This window comes from Nothobranchius furzeri, chromosome 8 (genome assembly GCF_043380555.1).
Source record: "Nothobranchius furzeri strain GRZ-AD chromosome 8, NfurGRZ-RIMD1, whole genome shotgun sequence".
NCBI classification, from domain to species: domain Eukaryota; kingdom Metazoa; phylum Chordata; class Actinopteri; order Cyprinodontiformes; family Nothobranchiidae; genus Nothobranchius; species Nothobranchius furzeri.
The window spans coordinates 80770305-80791591 of NC_091748.1; the positions used below are offsets into that span (position 1 = coordinate 80770305).

The following is a 21287-nucleotide window of genomic DNA, read 5'->3' on the forward strand; positions in this document are numbered from 1 at the left end:
AAAGTAAAAGGCTCGTTAGATATTTATATTGAAACTAATACGTATAATGTATAACGTTATCTCCTACGTTACATGACCGCCGTGGAAGCCACGGTCACGCGATGCAAGTCTGTTCCATTTAACCGTTTTCTTTCACCAAGGAAGGACCGTGTCCTCGTAAGCAAGCCGCCTGGCTTTGTAAGACATTGCCTTGCAGTGCCAGGCACCTTGGCAGTGAGAAACACCCACTGTCCACTGGGAGAGGACTTCTCTGAAGTCCCACCCACCCAAGAGGGTTGGGTCAAAACCTCAGGCAGTGCAAAGGAGAAATCCAGGAAGTGAAACTGCAAATCTGAGCAGTGAGAATAAAACAAAGGAAAATGAAAACAAAAATACATAGAGTCAAACAAAAAAGGACATTACTCATTTTAATAAGTTGATTCCAATAATAAGTTTTACTTTTGAAATGATTTTTTGCAATATATATATTCTCTCAAATTCTAAATTTTTGTTTGATCTTCAAAATGTTCAAAATGTTTTTTCTTGATCCTATTGGCACAAATCTAATCCCATAACCGGGGCCTTCCTTGGACATCCTACGATTCCAAATGACGTACCAGGACTCCAGCGTCAGGAGCCGCCAGGCCAAAAGGTGGCGGTAATTCACCTCATTTTGTTGCATTCCGCCATCGAACAGGAAGAAGTCTCGCGAGACTTGCTTGCTACCTTTGTGTGTGGTGTGTCGTCTGAACGTGCAGATTCTAATTTCGTGTCCCGAACTCTCCAGGCTCGGTACCGGACACGCACCAGAGCACCCCGACCCCAGACCGGCACACCTAAGTCGCTTCGACAGGTAAGACCGGCTACGTCAGCAAGCTTTGTTTTAGCTCCCGCCATGAGCCTCGAAGCGCGCCATGTTGAGCTCCTCGTGCTCGCCCACCCATGTCAGATACGATTCGGTTCCCTCTTGTCCGTTTAAACGGTACCGGCTTGAATAGAATCGGATCTGCTGCTGGTAACGGTCCAGGTTCCATCAGGATCCGGAACCAGGCAGCTGGGCCTGCTGCTGGTACCGGTCCAGAGGGATTGGTACTGAAACGGCACACAGGTGAAGCCCAAAGGCTTTCCGTTTAATTATGTTGGTCTAAGGTTCGGTCTGGAAGCCCAGTAGCACTCCTGCCGGTACCAGTTGTCAAGTGCGTAGGAACGAGTTCAGTGTTGGGAGGGGACGCAGCAGGGGCGTGGGAAGCATAAAGGATGTGGGGGGCACGCGGTGGTGGGTTGTTGCACCTATTTTACCCACAGGAGTAACACCTTAACAACTTGTTCACTACTGGGGTCGGGCGGTGGGCGGAGCCGTTCAGGAGGCGGTTTGTTTGTTTGTTTGTTTGTTTGCCTGTGAGTTAGTTTGTTCATGACAGATATTTTACAGGTTGTTTATAGATTAAAACCCTCATTTTCAAGGGAGTCCTGGCCCAGAGGCAGCAACAGTTACTAAGTTACAGTTACACAGCCCTGTTGTGTACTAGATTACAGAAGACCGTTACAACCCAGAGAAGCATCTCGAGGTTCTCAGTCTGGTTTTAAATGTATTCAAGGAGATAAACTGGGTTAGTTTGCAGTGTTCCTGCAGCCTGGTCAGGGGTGGACCGTTAAAGCGCCCGAGCGCCAATGGCGCTAAATTTTCTCGTCGGGCGGTAAATACTTGACGACTTACCGCCCGGGTGGCGCCCAAGCCTTATTTGTCATTTACACACCGGCTTTCACCTGCATCATGGCCCCGCCCTGTAGGAAGCCGCCGTTTTCGTTTCGCGCGCGTGAACCTGCGCGCCTCTAGCCACGTTCTGCACTTGTACGATTCGTGCACGTACTGCACATTCTAGTTCTAGTCACGTGAACTATAAGTTCACTATTAAAGACGAAGTGGAACCACGCTAGAAACACACAAGCACGCAGGAAGATCGCGCCACCACAGGGATGGGATTTCTTGATGAAATCTCCGGCAAAACGCTTTAAAACTGGTGAGGAGAAGCGAGACAGTTCGAAACGGTATGAAGCAGAGAAGCGTGTGCGTAGGAGGAACGATTCTTGGCGGTTTAAAGAAGACGGGAGGCGCAGAGAATGGCCGTGTTCGAGTTGAGCAGCGCATCGCCTGGAAAACAGGCGAGAGAAGACGGAAGCAGCGGGGGGAGTGGCTGAAAGCCGGCGTTTCGCCGGGGACACACCGGCCGCGGAAGCGCCCGAAGCGCCGAGAAGCGAATTGCTCACGAAATTCGGCCGTTGCTCGCCGCTCCTCAGTTCAGATCAGACGCGCCCCATTTGAGGCGCGCCTCGGCTCAGCTGTAGTTTTTCTTTTAACTACCTGTCCTCCATTTCCTCTCTCTTTTCTCAGCTCTTTTCCTCTACGTGTGTGTGTGTGTGTGAGAGAGAGAGAGAGAGAGAGAGAGAGAGAGAGAGAGAGAGAGAGAGAGAGAGAGAGAGAGAGAGAGAGAGAGAGAGAGAGAGAGATAGAGAGAGACTGTGGTGTGAACCAGTTGTTTCTGCCAGTTGAATCTCTTGGATGTCCCTACATGTGTAGCTCGGGGGTGACGATGGCTGAAGATATCGCGTCAGCGTTCACATTTGTTTAATTTTCAATTTTAATTCTGGTGCCTGTTAGCAGCTGAAACACATCCTCACGTGCTTGTGGATATCATATATTGTATATGAAGACCTGACTGTAATAATTAAAGGTTATCAGCTGTAGGTTTAGTGTGCTCATAGGAAACGTGACAAAAGAAAACAAAACACATTTCTCTTTATGGCCTATATGTGATTTATAGAATACATGTGAACAACTAACATTTCATGTTCTACCACCGAATGTTTGGATCAAAATATGAACCAATCAGATCTTAGATCAGGTGAGAGCCAGGCGTTTCCCGTCATCCTCTAGGTTTAGCAGCCGAGGGAGAGCAACTGCAGCGCCTTGCTCCAAAATCTGCAGCCGCCTTGATCTCACGAGTTTATCGTTGCCTACGTATGCATGACGTCAGAGCAAGTCGGCGTCAATTCGGACACGAATCTAACCGGCATGCACCGCTCGCCGTTCACCGCTGGTCTAGTCTGCACAGAACTGGCTCATCTGGAACACAGCCGATGGCTCGAGTACAGCAAAGCGGAGTTGGTGATGTACTGCGTTGTATGCCGGAAGTATGCGACGACAAAATCGTGTTTTGTTGAGGGAACAAACAAATTCAAACTTGAATACGTTATTATGTTTGTGAATGTGTACAAAATAAAGGTTTATTACATTTAAAACAGTTCTGTTATTATTTTGACTCGTTTTGGCAGCTGACCAGTGGGGCCGGTAAATATTCAGAGTTACCGGCCCGGCTGGCTGGTTGGTTTTGAAGTGAATGTCCACCCCTGCTGCTCCATGCAGAAGGAGCAGAGGGAACCAAAGCCCTCCAGCCCGGTTCGGTGTGAGGAAACAGACCACAGTAACAGCTGATGGTTGTACGCAGACTGTGAGAAGTTACACTTCTCTGTGAGATTAAGTTACAGATGTAGGAGGTAGTCATCCAAGCATGGCGAATAAATGAAGGTGTACCAATGTCCCCGGGTTAGGGTCATCCCACTGGAGAAGAAGAAGAAGAAGAAGAAGATATCATTTCTAAAGCGCCTCTCAAGATAAAAACCACAAGGCGCTTCACAAAAACAAAAAATGTAAAAATATAAAAAGCATTTAGAATTTTTTTTTAAATATATTTAAAAAGAGCAAAAAATAGACAATTGTGATTAAAACATGTAAAGAGAGAGAGAGAGTGAACAGGAAAGAGGGAAACCAGTGGATCCTGAGGAAGGTGGGATAGGTGGGGAGAGCAGAATAAAGAGAGAGAGGTGAAGAAGGTCATACAAAAGCCAGCTTGAACAGGTGAGTCTTCAGCTGCTTTTTAAAGGAGACCCCTGAGTCCACTGATCTCAGGCTCAGGGGGATATACTATAATATTATAATTATTATAAGTAGCAATAAACTGTATTAGCAGCAAAACAAACTGCATGCATGCAGTTTCTCAGTGACTTTAAAACATCACCTCCACCATGAAACTTTTTCTGATGCTCCAAATACAGAAAAACATCCCTTACCAGGGTCTTTTAATAAATAAAAAGATCAGAAAATAAGTTTAAATGTTAAATAATAGTTAACATCACTTAAATGCAACAGCAAATTCTCTCATTGCTACTGAGCATTTTCTCCACTTATGTGGTTCTGATATAAAGCTGTTGCTGTAACTGGGAAGTGAACTGTGCTGGGCCAAGCTAGGAGAATATTAAGATTTTCTGAGAGAAAAACAATCGTCTACCTTTCAGAAGAGGAACTGGCAAAAAAACTACACGGAAAATATGTGAAAACGTTTGTTTTTAACCCCAAATTGAACAAGTTTACCTAGATCTTAAAAAGCAGCTCAGATGATGAAACTGCAACTTCTGATAACAAGCTAACAAACTGAACTAGCTCCTCTAAGCTAACCGGCTAGCAGAGCTTCTGACTGACAGTTTATGTGCAGCAGCAAATCAACTATCCTGATTAACAAGGTTATAAAAGCTCATAAATGAAAAATCACTTTGATGTGTGGGGGAACTTTTCCAGGCCCTCTTTAGCAGGGAGGGACTGGGAGGAGAGTGCTGTAGCCTTTTAGCTGGAAGCTAACCGGAGACTGGGGCTAACGGTGGGTTGGTTCACTGGCACGTGTCGGAGTCAGCCCGGTTATTATCAGCTGCTTAACGACACCGAGCGGACTCACGTTCACGTTTGAAAGCAGCGCTGAATCCAGAAACATCAGCACAAAGTGCGTTCGTTGCTCTGAGCCAGCATGACGAACAAGGGAACGGCGCCGCTAATGTTCGGGTGTTGCTTTCCACCCATCCTAAGAGTCTACGTAGGGGCGGGCGTATTACGTGAACGGACCCATCTGATTGGCTGCATATCAGAAGGGCTACATTTGATTGGTCAAATCATACGTCCACGTAAAAAACAGAGCTGGTTTACTAAAAGCTGACGTATGACACGGATGGAAATGTTGAACCAAACATTTATCGCCATTTTTGACGTGCTTTGCGACGGGCCTATCGCACGTCCTGTTATCGTGATGATGATGATTTTTCGATATATTGTGCAGCCCTAGTCACAAGGCTCTGGTTCACAGTCAGGAAAGTCCAGTCTGGCCTGCCGGACTCGTCCTCTGGTTAGTTCTGCACCCTGAGAGTCTGGTAACTCGGGCAGAGCGGCACATGAGGGGCGGGGCTAGCCAGCTCAAAACCAAAAGACGGAAATGCCGACTGTACGGCGTGATGCTGTAGTTTTTACGCTGTAGTAAAAAATGGCGTCTGGCGACAGCGTAGACGTCTTTTATTGTTTTAGAAGAAAGGCTTTCAGCGCTTCTACTTGTTGTTTTAAATGGTAAATGGCCTGTATTTGATATAGCGCCTTCTAGAGTCCTGGAACCCCCCAAGGCGCTTTACAACACAATCAGTCATTCACCCATTTACACACTGATGGCGATGAGCTACAATGTAGCCACAGCTGAATAACAAAAACACAAATGTGACCTGTCTGTGTGTGTGAGCGCGATGAGAAGTGTCTGAACTGGTAAAAACGAGAAGGAACGTCAGAATTTACCTGAACATTAAATCAGAAATAAACTTCATTGAGATTAAAAATCTCTTCTCCAAGAGTACCTCGACAAGGAATGGCAGCAAACACACGTCTGGACACACACTAGCAAAATACTGGGGGGGGGGGGGGGGTGCAGGGGCGTAGCAAACTTTTCTAGAGTGGGGGTGTTGACATTTATACATCCAGCTTTTATTTATCGTTTTGGTGATTTGAAACTATTTTGCGGGCAAAAGGTACTTAACCTGTATAACCATGTACGAATGATACTGTTCACTCAGGGGTCAGAGGTCAGAGGTCATCTCTAGCTCATCTACCTACGGTTCCTGTTTTTCTTCCAGAAGCAGCAAACGACCCGACTGGTTTCCATGGCACTGAGACGTGGACACATCAGGTATCTGAAGGTAGGTGCATCAGACGTTGCCATGACAACAAGTAAAACTTTAAGCGTTCCAGACCTGCAAACCCCGCCCCCCTCCCCGACCCTACCGTGTCCGCTGACACGAACGGCGCAACGAAACTAGAGCCCTCCATCAGCTGATGCTGGTGAGAAACAGCAGCTGAACATGTCCAAACCCCCCCCCCCCCCCCCCCCTCTCACTGAGGAGCGCTGCGGGACAGAGCGCGCGACCCCCCACCTCCGATGGCTGAATTTGCCAGGCTTAACTCATTTTCTGGGGGAAACCCTGGGCTTGGAGAATTCCCACATTCCTGAGAGGTCCCTGGGATTTATATGTGAGCACCACACCACCCGTTCGAGACCCAACTGAGACCACCCCCGACCACCCAGGCTAACGTGCGAGCGCCATATTGGTTCTGTACCAGAACCTGTGATTGTCCAGCTCTCTGGAGACACGGGTGTCCTTCGACCTTCTGGAAGAGTGGCTCTTTTCTTGCGACGCTCCTGAACAAGCCACACGTGGAGCGCTCGTGGAGTTGTCACGTGACCAGAATGACCACTCGTAGCTCAGGATAGCCTGGCCTCTATGGAGGCGGGGCCAGAGAGATCCATCTTTACCAATGGTATTCCCCGCTGTGCCCTCCACCCCCCACACTGGGCTAACATCGCCCTCTCGAGTCTTAAAATGGACATGTCCTTACGCTTCACGTGGTTTTATTGAAGCTCTCGACTCGACCTTTCTTCCTGCAGCAGCTTGCAGACGCGTACCTGCCACCAAAGTGCTTCACAGATAAAAACACGACACATAAAATCAGCTAAAAATGAACAAAACAACCAAATAAAAAGATGTAAAGTGAGACTGAAACAGCGACATCGTCACTCACACAGATTTAAAAGCCAGCTCGTACAAGCGGGTCTTCAGCTTGGACGTAAACACCGCTACAGAAGAGGACTGCTGACTGTGTGATGGAAGCTCATCCGTAGTTTCAGAGCTGCAACTGAAAAGGCTCTGTCACCCCGCATCCTCAGCCGGGACCGGGGACCACGAGCAAGGACAAGTCCTCTGACCGGAGAGCCCGAGAGGGAACATACGAGTGCAGCGTGTCTGCCAGATACGCCGCAGCCAAACCATTTAGAGGTTTAAAAACCAGTAAAAGCATCAGGAACCGATGCAGAGCTGCCAACACGGGCCTAGCATGGTCCAACTTTCTCCCAGCAGCATGTTGGACACGCTCTGCATGATCTGGCTCATTTCTGTGTCATTTATTAACAATCATTAAACCAAAATACCTGTTCAGACTGATTTCTTACGTGTGTGTGTGTGTGTGTGTGTGTGTGTGTGTGTGTGTGTGTGTGTGTGTCCAGGTGTGTGAGGTCCAGCCGTCTCAGAGTGACCTCCAGCTCGCCTCCAAAGGAGCTGCTGTGAAGGTGACTGTCTTCTGGTTCTGCTCTGTGATCTTTGAATGTCTGCAGTCAGCTGGACCTCTTACATCACATGTGATGTCATCACAGGAGCTGTATGATAACGACTTCACGGAGCAGATGATGGAGGAGGAGGACTCTAGGACCAACCTGATCGTGAACTACCTGCCTCAGAGCATGAGTCAGGACGAGCTGCGCAGTCTGTTCAGCAGCGTCGGAGTCGTGGAGTCTGCCAAACTGATCCGGGATAAAGTAGCAGGTAAGTCCAGCTGTTCTCCAGCTGTTCTCCAGCTGTTCTCCAGCTGTTCTCCAGCTGTTCTGCAGCTGTTCTGCAGCTGTTCTCCAGCTGTTCTCCAACTGTTCTGCAGCTGTTCTCCAGCTGTTCTCCAACTGTTCTGCAGCTGTTCTCCAGCTGTTCTCCAGCTGTTCTGCAGCTGTTCTCCAGCTGTTCTCCAGCTGTTCTGCAGCTGTTCTGCAGCTGTTCTCCAGCTGTTCTCCAGCTGTTCTGCTTTATTACTGCTGAGCGACGCAACCCAACCGCTGCAGCATACCTGCCTTAATAAAGACGTCCCACTGATGCTTCACTTTGTGTTAAACAGTACTAATGCCAGTACTACCATGCTAGCATTAGTACTGTTCCATCAGTATTGATACCAGTACTACAGTGTTTTGGCACTAGTATCAGTACTAATGGTCCAACAGTACTACGTGTGCTTCTACACCACTTCACATGCAGCAGTGCTGCCCAAAGTGCTTACCATGAAAATGTAAACTAGATAAAACGACAGCAGCCAATCAGAAACATGAATATGCACAAAATCCAAATCAGACACGCACACGGACCACCCTGCCAACGCAAGGTCTTAAGAGTACAAATGAACAGCCACAGATGATGCCTGCTTGATGGTGCCGCCACTGAGAAACACCTGAAACCTCCTCTCTGTAGCCCCGCCCTACAGACATTCCATCTAAGCCCTTTTCAGAGTGACATCCTGGAATATGTGCGGACAGTTCAGTCCGGTTTTAACCAGAACGGTTTCAGACACACCACTTTTGTACCGGAACTGGTCCTTTCGGCTGCGTTCACACAGCAGGGAAACGTTCCAGATGTCTGGGGGGGGTAAGCATAATTCTGCGCACACGAAGACGCATAAGAGACCTGGATGATGAAGCTCAATGGTTAAAGGAATCACTGAAGCGGTGTGAAGCGCTCCGTCGCGCGTCTAGGCGGTACCGTAGGAGGCGAGCTGCCGTGGTTCGCCGCATGCTACAGCAGCGGGTTATCTAGGTGCGCACAGCGTCCCCCGGTCCCCTCCCCCCGTCCGGAACTCGACCTCACCAGTCTGAAGCAGCCACCCTGCCCGTGACAAGTCCGGACCTGTTACTAGGGCTTCGTCCGGTTTAATTACGGAACACGTTATCCGGATGTTTGTATTCAGACACAAAGGACGTACGGACAGAGTCCGGAACATTTCCGTTTTCATGGCCCGTCTGAAGGGGGCTTCAGTGGGTCAGCTGACCTCAGTCCACCAGCTGGAACATCATGCACTAGAAGCTCAGAGATAGACCAGCGCAAGGCCATTTAAACGTTTGTAAGCCAATTATGACTCACCTTCATATTAATATTGTTTTATTAGACGCACTCCACTCTGAACTGCACCAATCCAGCAGCTGCTGCATCTTAACCACTAGTATTAAAGGTGAATACACCAATATTTGCACAAGAATAATTTACGTTTTAAACTCTCAGTGACACACTTTGCAAGGGGGGGGGGGGGGGTGGCATTTAATTTTTCTTGGCGTCTGGAAAAACATCTCCTTCTGCCCCCTTTATTTAGGTCCAAGACCATTAGTGGGCTGGCCCTGTTAAACACCTTCTACACCCCTGCTCAGTAGACTTAATGAAGTATTTTTAAGCCAGTATAAAAATGACTGAAACACAAATGTACATATTTGGCATTATTGACCAATATCTTTGATTTAAATTATTGTTAAGAACATCAAGATGCATTACAGTGAACATTATAATAAAGTACATGTTTCTAGTGCAGAGAGGAGACGACCCATAGAAGCACTGGTCTGATCTCATTTCAGAGAAAACTAGAACAGGTCAGATGCACCTGATAAATAAAATTACTAACATAAACTCAGGAATCTGTTTCTTTGCTTCATTGTTCTGGTGCTGATAACATCACTCATGCAGATCAAAGATACACAGATGAACGCACCTCTTATTTATTAGTTGGACATTAGTGGGTGTGGTTTACATCAATATATTATTTTACATCTGAAGCTGATATGGATTGATCAGAAGTTGCTATGTGTGTTTATTAGAAAACTACAGAGCAGCCTCAGAACTGAGATGAAATATGTTTGATCACAATAGTAAAGGAACTGTTACAGAACCAGCTGTTCAGTAAAATCAGAACATTAATGTGTAAGTGCATGAATTAATGCATCTGAACTCATGCAGTAGGAATTAGGAGATATGAAATACTGGAACATTTTATTTTAGTTTCATTAAACTGATTTTTTCTTAACGTTGTTTTCCCACACACACTTAAACAAAACTATGTTGATTAAGGTGTGTGTGTGTGTGTGTGTGTGTGTGTGTGTGTGTGTGTGTGTGTGTGTGTGTGTGTGTGTGTGTGTGTGTGTGTGTGTGTGTGTGTGTGTGTGTGTGTGAGAGAGGGGGGGAGTGAGTGAGGGAGCGAGCGAGGGAGCGAGCGAGGGAGTGAGCGAGGGAGTGAGTGAGTGAGTGAGTGAGTGAGCGAGCGGAAGGATGGATATTGGAATTTTAAGACTTTTTTTTTAGGATTCTGAAATCTTTATCCTGTTTTCTGTGAATTGGAATACTTTTGAATGTTTGTATTTTACTGGTTAATAACTTCCAAAACGACTTAAATGTCGGAAACAAATCGTGATTTTGCAATAACGAAATATTAATTTTCCATGTCACTCTTCCTAATTGGAATCAGAAGAATCAATGCTCTTCTGATCTCTAAGGTCCACCAGTACTCATTTCTACTCTACTCTACATGATTCAGCTGGTTTTCCATGGCAACTGAGAAACTGCCCTAGTGGGGGGGCTCTTGGTTGCGGGGGGGGGGGGCTTGGAGCCACATCAAAGCAGGTGCTGACAGAGGGGCAGCCGCCTGGTGCACATTGCTGATGGAAAGGACCTAAAGGGCCCGTTCAGTGCGAGTCACCCCGAGCACGGCTGCCCGTGTGCGTGGGAAGAGGTTCCACGTGAACGCTGGTAAAATCACGAACGGTGAAGGGTTCTGACTGTCGCCGATGGTCAAGAGATTTGTCCAGTCGCCCAACCTTAGTTGGATCATCATTGCTAATACTAGAACTACCCTGCTGTAGTACTACTATTAGTACTGTAGGACCATTAGTACTAGAAGCAGACCTCCAGAATGTGCTTGATGACTCGTCATCAGCTTTTCTCAGCAAGCGTTTCTGACTGTTGTTGGTTCGTTAACATTTTGTTTGTTTTATTACATGTTTTTACTTTTAATATCGGTTGGAAAATCAGAAAATTTCAACTTTAGATTTTTTTTTTTAACTTTTTAATTTTTACGAACTGTAGATTTTTTTTATTTTTTAAATCTTGGGCGACTTTTTTCCACTGTCCCATTATCTTTTTATCCAGCTTTAATGGCGGCGGCTGGGTGTTTAATCTGATTAGACTGATTTTGTCATATTTTGAACTGTAAATGAAAACATTTTTATTGTGCTGTTTACTTTTTATTCTATGTATTTAAATGTTTGTTTATTGTGTTTTTGACCAGATTTTTTTTCAGGGTTTGTGACTGTAACGCTTTTCTCACATGTAGAAAGATCTGAACTTGGTTCTGAACAAGTCAAGAAAACAGGTTTTTGGTTCTGCTCAACACCTTGATCCGATACAAACCCAGCTTCCCTCCCTGGCGCTAAGGGGTCGGCCATTTTAATGGCTTTGAAGCAGAACTTTCGTCACCTGAAACCGTTTCTGTCTCCATGGTAACAATGAACCTCCCTGGGGGGCGACCACCACCACCACAGCAGCAGGTTGGAGATGAAGTGCCTTGCCCAAGGACACACCAACAGCAAAAGATCAAGTGAGGAGTGAGCCTGCAACCCTCCAGTTACAGGGCAGTACCTTAACTGCTTTTCCACTGTCACCAGTGCCATAGGGTTACTGTTACCATGGAAACAGAGGTGGTTACTTAAACTTGAGATAACCTGGTGAGGACTCCGGTCCGGTGCTGCAGAGGTGTTTTCTGGGTTTGTTCAGAACCACTGACCCGTTTTGGACTGTGCTGATTTCTGATGTGTACCCGTCTGAACTTTGTTGCCACACAGACAGTTTTATTGTTATTTTGTTGTTGTTGTTTTTTTTGTGTTTCTCTAGGCCACAGTTTAGGTTACGGCTTTGTTAACTTTGTTAACCATAGTGATGCAGAGAGGGCTATCAGTACCCTCAATGGCCTGAGGCTACAGTCTAAAACTATCAAGGTAACGTGCTCCAGGAGCTCTTTGACTTTCCTGTTTCTACTGCTAGATGTGTTGTGTTCCTGGACAGTAGGGGGCGCTCTCGACTGGCAGATAAAGGTATTTTAAATCTGATGGGTTTTTCTTAGTTTGCCACAATGTAAATCCATGAAATGTTTTTTATTTATTTATTTTTTTTAACAATTAATGCTTTTATTTTGAAAAGTGATCTGAAGCCATTGGAATGTTTTTGTTTTGTTTTGACTTTTATTCTGTTTAAATTACATCTGGATAAATGTAAGCTTTATTTTTAAAATCTTGGTTTTTATTTGCAGACTGAATGTAAAACTATTTTTGTGTTGAATAACTTCTCTGTAATGTGAAAGCTTTTATTTTTGGTCTGAACATGAAAACCTGAAGACTTCCTGTGTCTCTCCTGCAGGTTTCGTTTGCACGACCAAGTTCAGACATGATCAAGGATGCAAACCTGTACATCAGCAGTTTGCCCAGAACTGTGAGTCAGCAGGACCTGGAAGACATGTTTGCTCCTTTTGGACGCATCATCAACTCAAGAGTTTTGGTGGACCAGGCTTCAGGTAACCTTTGCTCCAGTTTCGGAGACTTGACACGTTAGACCAGTGGTGCTCACTCCTGGTCCTGGAGAGCCGGTATCCAGCTTGTTTTCCTTGTTTCCCTACTCCAACATACTTAAATCAATGGTTGAATCACTGGTGAAGCAGCTCACCAAGCTCTTCAGAAGCCTGATAATGACCTGCTGATTGAATCAGGTGTGCTGAAGCAAAGTTGAAACTAAAACATGCGGCCCTCCAGGTCCAGGAGTACCGCTGCATTACACCTTTACCTCCGGAGCCTGGTCTTGAGACAGTAGACTGGTGTAGGGCTTAAATGGACCCTTGAATGGTTTGAATGAAATTCCTCAAATCATTTTACACGGATCCACAGCTTTGTTGGATGTGCGCTCTACAGTCTGCACACGTTCTCCTGGAGAACAACGTGGTCACCTGGAGGCGGTGGAGGAAGGTAGAAAAACCAGCAAAGACAAACGCTGCCGTTTGGGATCTTATTATAATACCAACCCAAAGCAGCAGCAGCTCAGGACGTATAGCGGGATGCCCAGTTAGTGGAAGGTTGCAGGTTCAATCCCGGCTCTGACCAGACATTGCTGCTGTTGTGTCCTTGGGCAAGACACTTAACCCGCCTTACCTGCTGGCGGTGGTCGGAGAGACTGGTGGTGCCTGTGGCAGTGTGAACCAGTGACTGTGTTGTAAAGTGCTTTGGGGGGCTGTGGAACCCTACAGAGGTGCTATACAAACACAGACGGTGTACCATGAAGGAAATGTAGGTCAGGTTCTTCTCCATAAAGAGTTTATTAATGTAAATATCAGCTTGGAACGAGGGAAAACCAGTTTAACACGTTACAAATAATAGTTTAGTTTTCATATATTTGTTTCTCGTAGCTGCAGCCCTAGACCGTGTTTGACTCGCTGTCCGGTTCTGGTCCAATGTCCCGTTGTCCAGGTCTATCTCGAGGCGTTGCCTTCATTCGCTTCGATAAGCGAGCTGAGGCTGAGGACGCCATCAAGCACCTGAACGGACACGTGCCCCCTGGCAGCTCTGAGCCAATCATTGTTAAATTTGCAGCCAATCCCAATCAAGGCAGGAACTCTCCGATGATGTCACAGGCATACCACGGCCAATCACGTCGCTTTGGAGGTCCGGTCCATCACCAGGCACACAGGTTCAGGTGGGTGACGTACTCAGCAGCCCTGGCAACTGTTTGTTTTAGTAATCAGATTACTAATGTGAGGTTGCAGCTCTGATTGATCTTTGTGCTCTTGGCTCCAGGTTTTCACCAATGAGTGTTGACCATATGAGTGAAGGGGGAGGAGCTTCTGGGAACTCCTCTCCTGGTTGGTGCATCTTCATCTACAACCTGGGTCAGGAGGCAGATGAGGCCATGCTGTGGCAGATGTTTGGGCCGTTCGGTGCCGTCGTCAACGTGAAGGTGATCCGAGACTTCAACACCACCAAGTGCAAAGGCTTTGGCTTCGTTACCATGGCGAACTACGAGGAGGCTGCCATGGCAATCCACAGCCTGAATGGGTACCGGCTGGACGACAGAGTCCTCCAAGTGTCCTTCAAAACCAACAAAGGACACAAGTAAGGGGGGTGGGGGGGTTGCCAGTGAGTGGGTGGAGCTTATATATTTGAAATAGTTTTTTGGCTCTTTTTTTATTTCATCTGTTGCATAACTGAAGACTTTTCTGTGGACAGCAGTCGTCGGTGGACTGTCCCGACCTCCAGTGTTTGACTTCAGCAGCCTTTCATCACCACGGGTGTAGAGCGTTAGGTTTTAAATTCCTGTAGAAGTTGTGCCATGGTGATGCCGGGTGGAGAACAACCCTTTTAAACCACCATGTACGCTTGTCTGACTGTTATTCTGTAATAAATGTGCTCATGGTGAACGAGTCCTGTTCTCCTCTACCCCAGCTGTGTGTGTGATGCAGAACACAAGTCACTGATCACCTGATTAACTGTTTTTTATATTTTATTTCCAACTAAACATTGACAAGCCACGCCTCCTCGTGGGCAGCTGCTAATATATTGCACAACCAATCATTTTGCTCAGCTGCTGTCAGTCTGAGGATAATGGATAAGGCAACCAATCCAGTCAGTCCAAGCGCCCCGGTGCTCCAACACACACTTCCTGTTCTCCAGGAACGTTTCCCTCCAGGCAGAGCTGTCAGTCTGTCAGAACAATGGGTGAACAGACTGCACCAGAACCAAACTGCTGATGTGTCCAGTCTGCTCTATCACACGTCTCCATCAGCTGACAGACTGAGGCTCCAGCTCATACTGGGGGGGCGGAGTCAGAGGCACAGTTGCATTCTCAGGAAGCTCTCAAGTGCGCAGAGCTCTCCTGCTGCTCGGACGTTCTGCACTCACAGTCTGCAGCTGTAGCCTGAGGCGCAAGGCTTTTAGAGGGAACACAGTCTGAAAGCTCCGGCTGTTGCAGGGTGGCAACTGTCACACTTCCTTCTGGTGCTGCTGCTCCTGCTGGGGGGGCTGCTGCTCCTGCTGGGGGGGCTGTCCCTGCTCCCATCCAGAACTCCGCACTGATGTCTGCTCCTGCGGAGCCCTGACCCTCACTTCCTCCAGGCTCCATGGAGGAAGTCAGAGCATCTGTGATTATAGTAGTTGTCTGAGTGACCCAGTTTAGCTCCGCCCTCACTTCTCCTGCCCCCTCCCCTACTGAAGATGGGAGGGGCTCAGCCGGCAGTTCAAGGGGGTCGGTGCCAGTGGATCCTGGCTGGCTGGTTGTAGCAGGTCCTGTACCTACAGTAGCTGTACTGCTGTTGTTATTGAGGTTATCCTGCAAAGCTGTTTGGTTCTGACCCACCTGCTGGTTCTGCAGCAGCATCTCCTGGATTCGAATCTGCTGCAGAATAGCAGGAAGCTCATAGTGGTGAAAGAAGTAGATCATGGAGTGCTGCAGAAGAACAAGCAGAGAAATAAATCAAATATTGCTTTAGAGCTGAGGAGGGCGGAGTTTAGAGGCCAAGGCCGGTTCTGACCTGGATAAAGAGCCAGGATGTGACCAGAGCAAGGCTGCTGTACTGCCCGTTGAAGCGGTAGTGGTAGGCGTAGAAGGCAAAGTGGTACAGATAGAAGAACCTGCAACCCAAACAGGAGGTGAGTCGCAAAACAAATCAGATTTCCTCTCAGAAAGGAAAGTGCTTAGATCAGATCTGGTTCTGAATCTGAGAATCTGGTCTCCAGAACTCCTGAAACATCAGGGACCAACCCTACCCCTAGACTTCTGTTACCTGCAGGTGCAGGTGATGATTATCATGTCAAAGTTGATTTATTTCAGCAATTCCATTTAAAAAGTCAAACTTATGTTAGATTCATCCATTACACACAGACTGATAATAAACAACTGATGACTAATAAAAATCACTAATTCAGTCTCAGAATATTGTGAAAAGGTTCAATAATAAAGATACCTGGTGCCACACTAAACAGTTACACTGACCAAAAATATAAACGCAACACTTTGTTTTTGCTCCCACTTTTCATGATCTGAACTCAAACATCTGAAACTTTCTACATACACAAAAGACCCATGCCTCAGATGTTCTGAAATGTGTGTCAGTGAGCACTTTTCCTTTACCAAGATAATCCATCCCACCTCACACGTGTGGTATATCAAGGGGCTGATGACATCATGAATAATGTACAGGTGTGCCTTCAGACTGCCCACAACAAAAGGACACCCTGACATGTGCAGGTTTATCAAACAGCACAACGCCACAGATATCACAACCTTTGAGGGAGCGTACAAATGGAATGTCGAACAGAGCGGTTGCCCGTGAAATGAATGTTCATTTCTCTACCATGAGCTGTTTTCAAAGGCATATCAAGAGATTTTAGCAGTACATCCAACCAGCCTCACACCCGCAGACCTTGTATGACCACACCAGCCCAGGACCTTCACATCCAGCATGTTCACCCTCCAGCATCGCCTGAGACCAGCCACCTGGACAGCTGCAGCAACAATCGGTTTGCATAACCAGATAATTTCTGTTAAGAAACCATCTCAGGGAAGCTCATCTGCATTCTCGTCCTCATCGGGGTCTGGACCTGACTACAGTCCGTCGTCGTAACCGACTTGAATGGCCAAACACTCACATTCGATGGCTTTTGGCCCATTGGAGAGGCATTATGTTCACAGATGAGTCTCGGTTTTCACTGTTAAGGGCAGATGGCAGACTGCGTGTGTGACGTCGCATGGGTGAGCGGTTTGCTGATGTCATCGTTGTGGAACAAGTGGCCCATGGTGGCTCGTGTTTTGGAACCCCTCTGTTGATTTGTACTATTGGAACAGTCCACCGCTGTGGTTAAACTAGACCAAGCCCTCTGGAATTCCAAGAAATCGAAGGTTGCACCTCCTCGACCGATGCTACAGATCCTCACACTTCTCCTGCAGGTCGGATATCTCCTTCCTTAGCTCCCCCACTGTATTACGAAAAGCTTGTAAGACCAGGTGGACAATCCGCCCTCCTCCTCCGTTACGCTCACTCTGACTTTCTCAATGTCCGAGCGGAGTGCCACAGCAGAGTTCTGTAGCTCAGTGTTCAGTTCAATTCAAGTTTATTTATAAAACGCCAAATCACGACAAGAGTCGTCTCAAGGCACTTCACATAGTAAACATTCCAATCCAGGTCAGTTCATTAAGCCAATCAGAAATAATGTTTCCTATATAAGGAACCCAGCAAATTGCATCAAGTCACTGACTAGTGTCAGTGACTATACAGCAATCCTCATACCAAGCAAGCATAAAGTGACAGTGGAGAGGAAAACTCCCTTTTAACAGGAAGAAACCTCCAGAGAATCCTGGCTCAGTATAAGCAGCCATCCTCCACGACTCACTGGGGATGGAGAAGACAGAGCAGACACACACACACACACACACACACACACACACACACACACACGACAAAGTAATGTGTCTATAGTTATATTGTGATTTCTTAGTAAATATTCTATTTGGTGAGAGATAAACTATTGTATTTTCTAACCACGAATCTGGGGCTATATTGTGGTCCCCTCCCAATCTCGTATCAGTAAGGCGTTTCCTGTTTCAGTGTTGCACTACGTGTAGCTGTTTGGTGTTTGGGGCTCGCTAAAACTGATTTAATTTCTCTGTACTTGGATATCTCTGAGTTATTGTAGCACAAAAGCACGCTAAAACACACATTTTCTGTTGTTCCACCTAGCATTTAGGGAACCATTTGAGTTTGCACGCAGTTTATTTGGTATTGAACGGATTGCTCGTGCAGTTAGCTTAGCCTCAGCTTTGCTATGGCTACTTCTGTCTCTGCTTCTCCGTCTCCTATCTCTTGCTCTCTGTGTCAGATGTTTAGTTACGCCTCTGCCTCCTTTAGTGATAATGGTACGTGTAATAAATGTAGCATTTTTGTAGCTTTGGAGGCGAGGGTGTCGGGATTGGAGTCCCGGCTCCGCGCTGTTGAAAAACCCGTAAACAGCCGTAGCTACTTAGCTAGCGCGGAGCTAACTAGCTCAGAACCACCCCGTAGCGATCCTCCAGCAGAACCCGAGCAGCCGGGACCTCAGGCCAGCTGGGTGACGGTATGCAGGAAGCATAGAACCCAGCCCGTGGGCCACCACCAACCCGTCCACGTTTCTAATAGATTTCTCCCCCTCAGTGACGCACCCACTGACAAGCCGACTCTGATCATTGGCAGCTCCATAGTCAGAAACGTGGCATTAGAGACTCCAGCAACCATAGTTAAATGTTTACCTGGGGCCAGAGCGGGCGACATTAAATCTTATCTGAAACTGCTGGCTAAGGATAAGCGTAAATACAGTAAGATTGTTATTCACGCTGGCGGTAACGACACCCGGTTACGCCAATCGGAGGTCACTAAAATTAATGTTGCTTCGGTGTGTAAGTTTGCCAAAACAATGTCGGACTCCGTAATTTTCTCTGGCCCCCTGCCTGATCGGACCAGTGACGACATGTTTAGCTGCATGCTGTCCTTCAACCGCTGGCTGTCTAGGTGGTGTCCTGAAAACAACGTGGGCTACATTGATAATTGGAAAACTTTTTGGGGAAAACCTGGTCTGATGCGGAGAGACGGCATCCATCCCTCTTTGGATGGTGCAGCTCTTCTTTCTAGGAACATGGCCAGTTTTATTAGTCCTCCATGACAACCCAGGGTCCAGACCAGGAAGCAGAGTCGTAGTTTAACCCACCCCTCTGCAGCTTCTGTACTGTTACCCACCCACTACCCCATAGAGACAGTGTCCTGCCCACGGCCAAAACCACACAGATTAAATATCAGGCTTAATAAAGCAAATCATGGAAATCTCAAATATTAGAACAAATTCAACTGAGCAGAAAACTAGAAAAATTAAATGTGGGTTGTTGAACATTAGATCCATTTTTTCTAAGACTTTGTTAGTTAATGAGTTGATTTGTGATAATCAGATCTCTTTGCTCTCTCTCACAGAATCCTGGCTGCAGCAAGAGGACTATGTTAGCTTAAACGAGTCGACTCCTTCAAATTATTTAAATCATCATATTGCTCAAAGTACGGGGCGAGGAGGAGGAGTAGCAACCATTTTTCATTCGGACTCATTAATCAGTCCCTTACCAATTAATAGCTACAGTTCATTCGAACATCTTATTCTTAGTTTTCCTAATCCAGATTACAAAACTGTAAAACCACTCTTGTTTGTAGTTTTATATCGTCCGCCAGGCCCTTACTCTGAGTTTTTGGATCAGATCTCAGATTTTTTATCTGGTTTGGTGCTAAATACTGATAAGGTCATTGTAGTGGGGGATTTTAATATTCATGTGGACATTGAAAATGATAGCCTCAATGTAGCCTCAATGTAATATCTTAGACTCAATTGGTTTTACTCAAAGAATACATAGCTCCACCCACTCCTTCCATCATACATTAGACTTTGTGCTGACTTATGGCATAGAGTGTGAGGAAATAACGATCTTTCCACATAATCCAGTCCTCTCGGACCACTTTCTGATAACCTTTGAGTTTTTTATAACTGAGTTTTCGAGACATGAAAGTAAATTTCACTATAGTCGGTCTCTATCTGACAACGCTGTTGCGTCTTTTAATCAACTGTTCCATCTTTACTGTCCTCAGCATCTCAGAGGAACGTAGCAGAGGGCAATATTCTCAGTTGTAGCCCCTCACAAATTGATGCCTTAGTTCATCATGTTAATTCCTCTTTACGTGTGGCATTAGATGATGTTGCCCCTTTAAAAAAGAAGGTAATTAGGGACAGGAAGTTGGCTCCCTGGTTTAATTCTCATTTACGAGCCTTAAAACAAAACTAAGAAATTGGAGAGAACATGGCGCTCTACGCACCATGAGGAGGCCTACCTATCCTGGAAAAATAGTCTTGTGCTTTATAAAAATAAGCTTCGACAAACTAGAACTGCTTATTTTTCAGCACTAATTGAGGAGAATAAGCATAATCCTAAATCTTTAGCATCCTCCCTAATGCGATTTCTTCTTCCTCAGTAAGTGAGGCAGCTTCAGAGGTGACTGTAGAACCTCATCTGTGCTTGAACCGTTTTGATCCAGTTGAGCTTTCAGAGTTATCAAAAATATTAGCTTCATCTAAACCTTCAACTTGCATTTTGGATCCAATCCCAACCAAATTATTTAAAGATGTATTTCCTTTGGTTACTGCCCCCATTCTAGATACAATCAATCTATCCTTAGTAAATGGGTATGTACCACAAGATTTTAAGGTTGCTGTAATCAAACCTTCACTTAAGAAGCCTTCTCTGGATCCAGATGACCCAATGAATTATGGACCAATATCTAACCTTCCATTTTTATCCAAAGTCCTGGAGAAAATAGTGGCCATCCAAGTATGTGAGCATTTAAACACTAATGCTCTGTTTGAGGAATTTCAGTCTGGTTTTAGAGAGTATCACAGCACTGAAGCTGCATTAGTGAGAGTTACAAATGATATTCTCATGGCCTCAGATAAGAATCTTGTGTCTGTTCTAGTCTTGTTAGATCTCAGTGCTGCCTTTGACACAGTTGATCACAATGTTCTTTTAGAAAGACTTGAACATGTTGTAGGGATCAAAGGAACAGCGTTAGGCTGGTTTAAATCCTACCTGTCTGACAGATTTCATTTTGTAAATGTACATGACAAATCTTCTTCATACTCCAGGGTTACTTGTGGAGTACCACAGGGTTCAGTGCTTGGACCAATTCTTTTCACTATATATATGATCCCAATTGGTAAAATCATTAGACAGCATGGGATAAACTCCCACTGTTATGCTGACGATACTCAGTTATATTTATCCATTAACCCTGATGAACCTAATCGGTTGGGTACATTACAGGCTTGTCTTGAGGACATAAAACATTGGATGACTCTAAACTTTTTGCTTTTAAATCAAGACAAGACGGAAGTTCTCATCTTTGGACCAGAAATCCAGAAAAGGAAATTGCTTAGCCAATCGCCTGACCTTAATGGCATTACATTAATCTCCGCGAACAAAGCAAGGAACCTTGGTGTTATCTTTGACCAGGACATGTCATTCAAATCCCAGGTTAAACAAGTTTGCAGGATTTCCTTTTTCCACCTTCGGAATATTGCTAAGATTAGAAGCATACTTTCCAGGAGTGATGCTGAAAAACTAGTTCATGCATTTATTACATCAAGACTGGATTACTGTAATCCATTACTCTCAGGAAGTCCACAGAATGTAGTTAAAAGTCTTCAGCTTGTCCAAAATGCTGCAGCTAG

General features: G+C 46.0%; 2 protein-coding genes across 4 annotated transcripts in view; one reads left to right on the forward strand and one right to left on the reverse strand.

Moving 5' to 3' along the window:
• Nucleotides 1-311: 311 nt before the first annotated feature.
• On the forward strand, nucleotides 312-14426 carry LOC107388743 (ELAV-like protein 1). Of its 3 annotated transcripts, none has more exons than XM_054733045.2 (8): nucleotides 312-832; nucleotides 5977-6039; nucleotides 7401-7463; nucleotides 7548-7716; nucleotides 11857-11960; nucleotides 12379-12532; nucleotides 13476-13701; nucleotides 13803-14426. In XM_054733045.2, exons 2-8 carry the CDS (start codon nucleotides 6004-6006, stop codon nucleotides 14119-14121), a joined length of 1071 nt encoding a protein of 356 aa, XP_054589020.1. In that variant the 5' UTR covers nucleotides 312-832; nucleotides 5977-6003; the 3' UTR covers nucleotides 14122-14426. The 3 variants fall into 3 exon arrangements, with proteins under 3 accessions (XP_054589020.1, XP_054589021.1, XP_070410504.1); XM_054733046.2 differs by lacking the exon at nucleotides 11857-11960 and adding an exon at nucleotides 12007-12056; XM_070554403.1 differs by lacking the exons at nucleotides 312-832; nucleotides 5977-6039; nucleotides 11857-11960 and having other exon boundaries at nucleotides 7422-7463.
• Nucleotides 14427-14487: 61 nt separating this feature from the next.
• The window catches only part of tmem259 (transmembrane protein 259), a 46315-nt gene continuing 39515 nt past the window's right edge, over nucleotides 14488-21287 (reverse strand). Inside the window, exons 11-12 of the mRNA XM_054733039.2 lie at nucleotides 15533-15632; nucleotides 14488-15447 (exon numbers count right to left, since the gene is read on the reverse strand). Coding sequence (XP_054589014.1) covers nucleotides 14848-15447; nucleotides 15533-15632 — 700 coding nt within the window. The 3' untranslated portion in view covers nucleotides 14488-14847. The remainder of the gene's footprint in view (nucleotides 15448-15532; nucleotides 15633-21287) is intronic.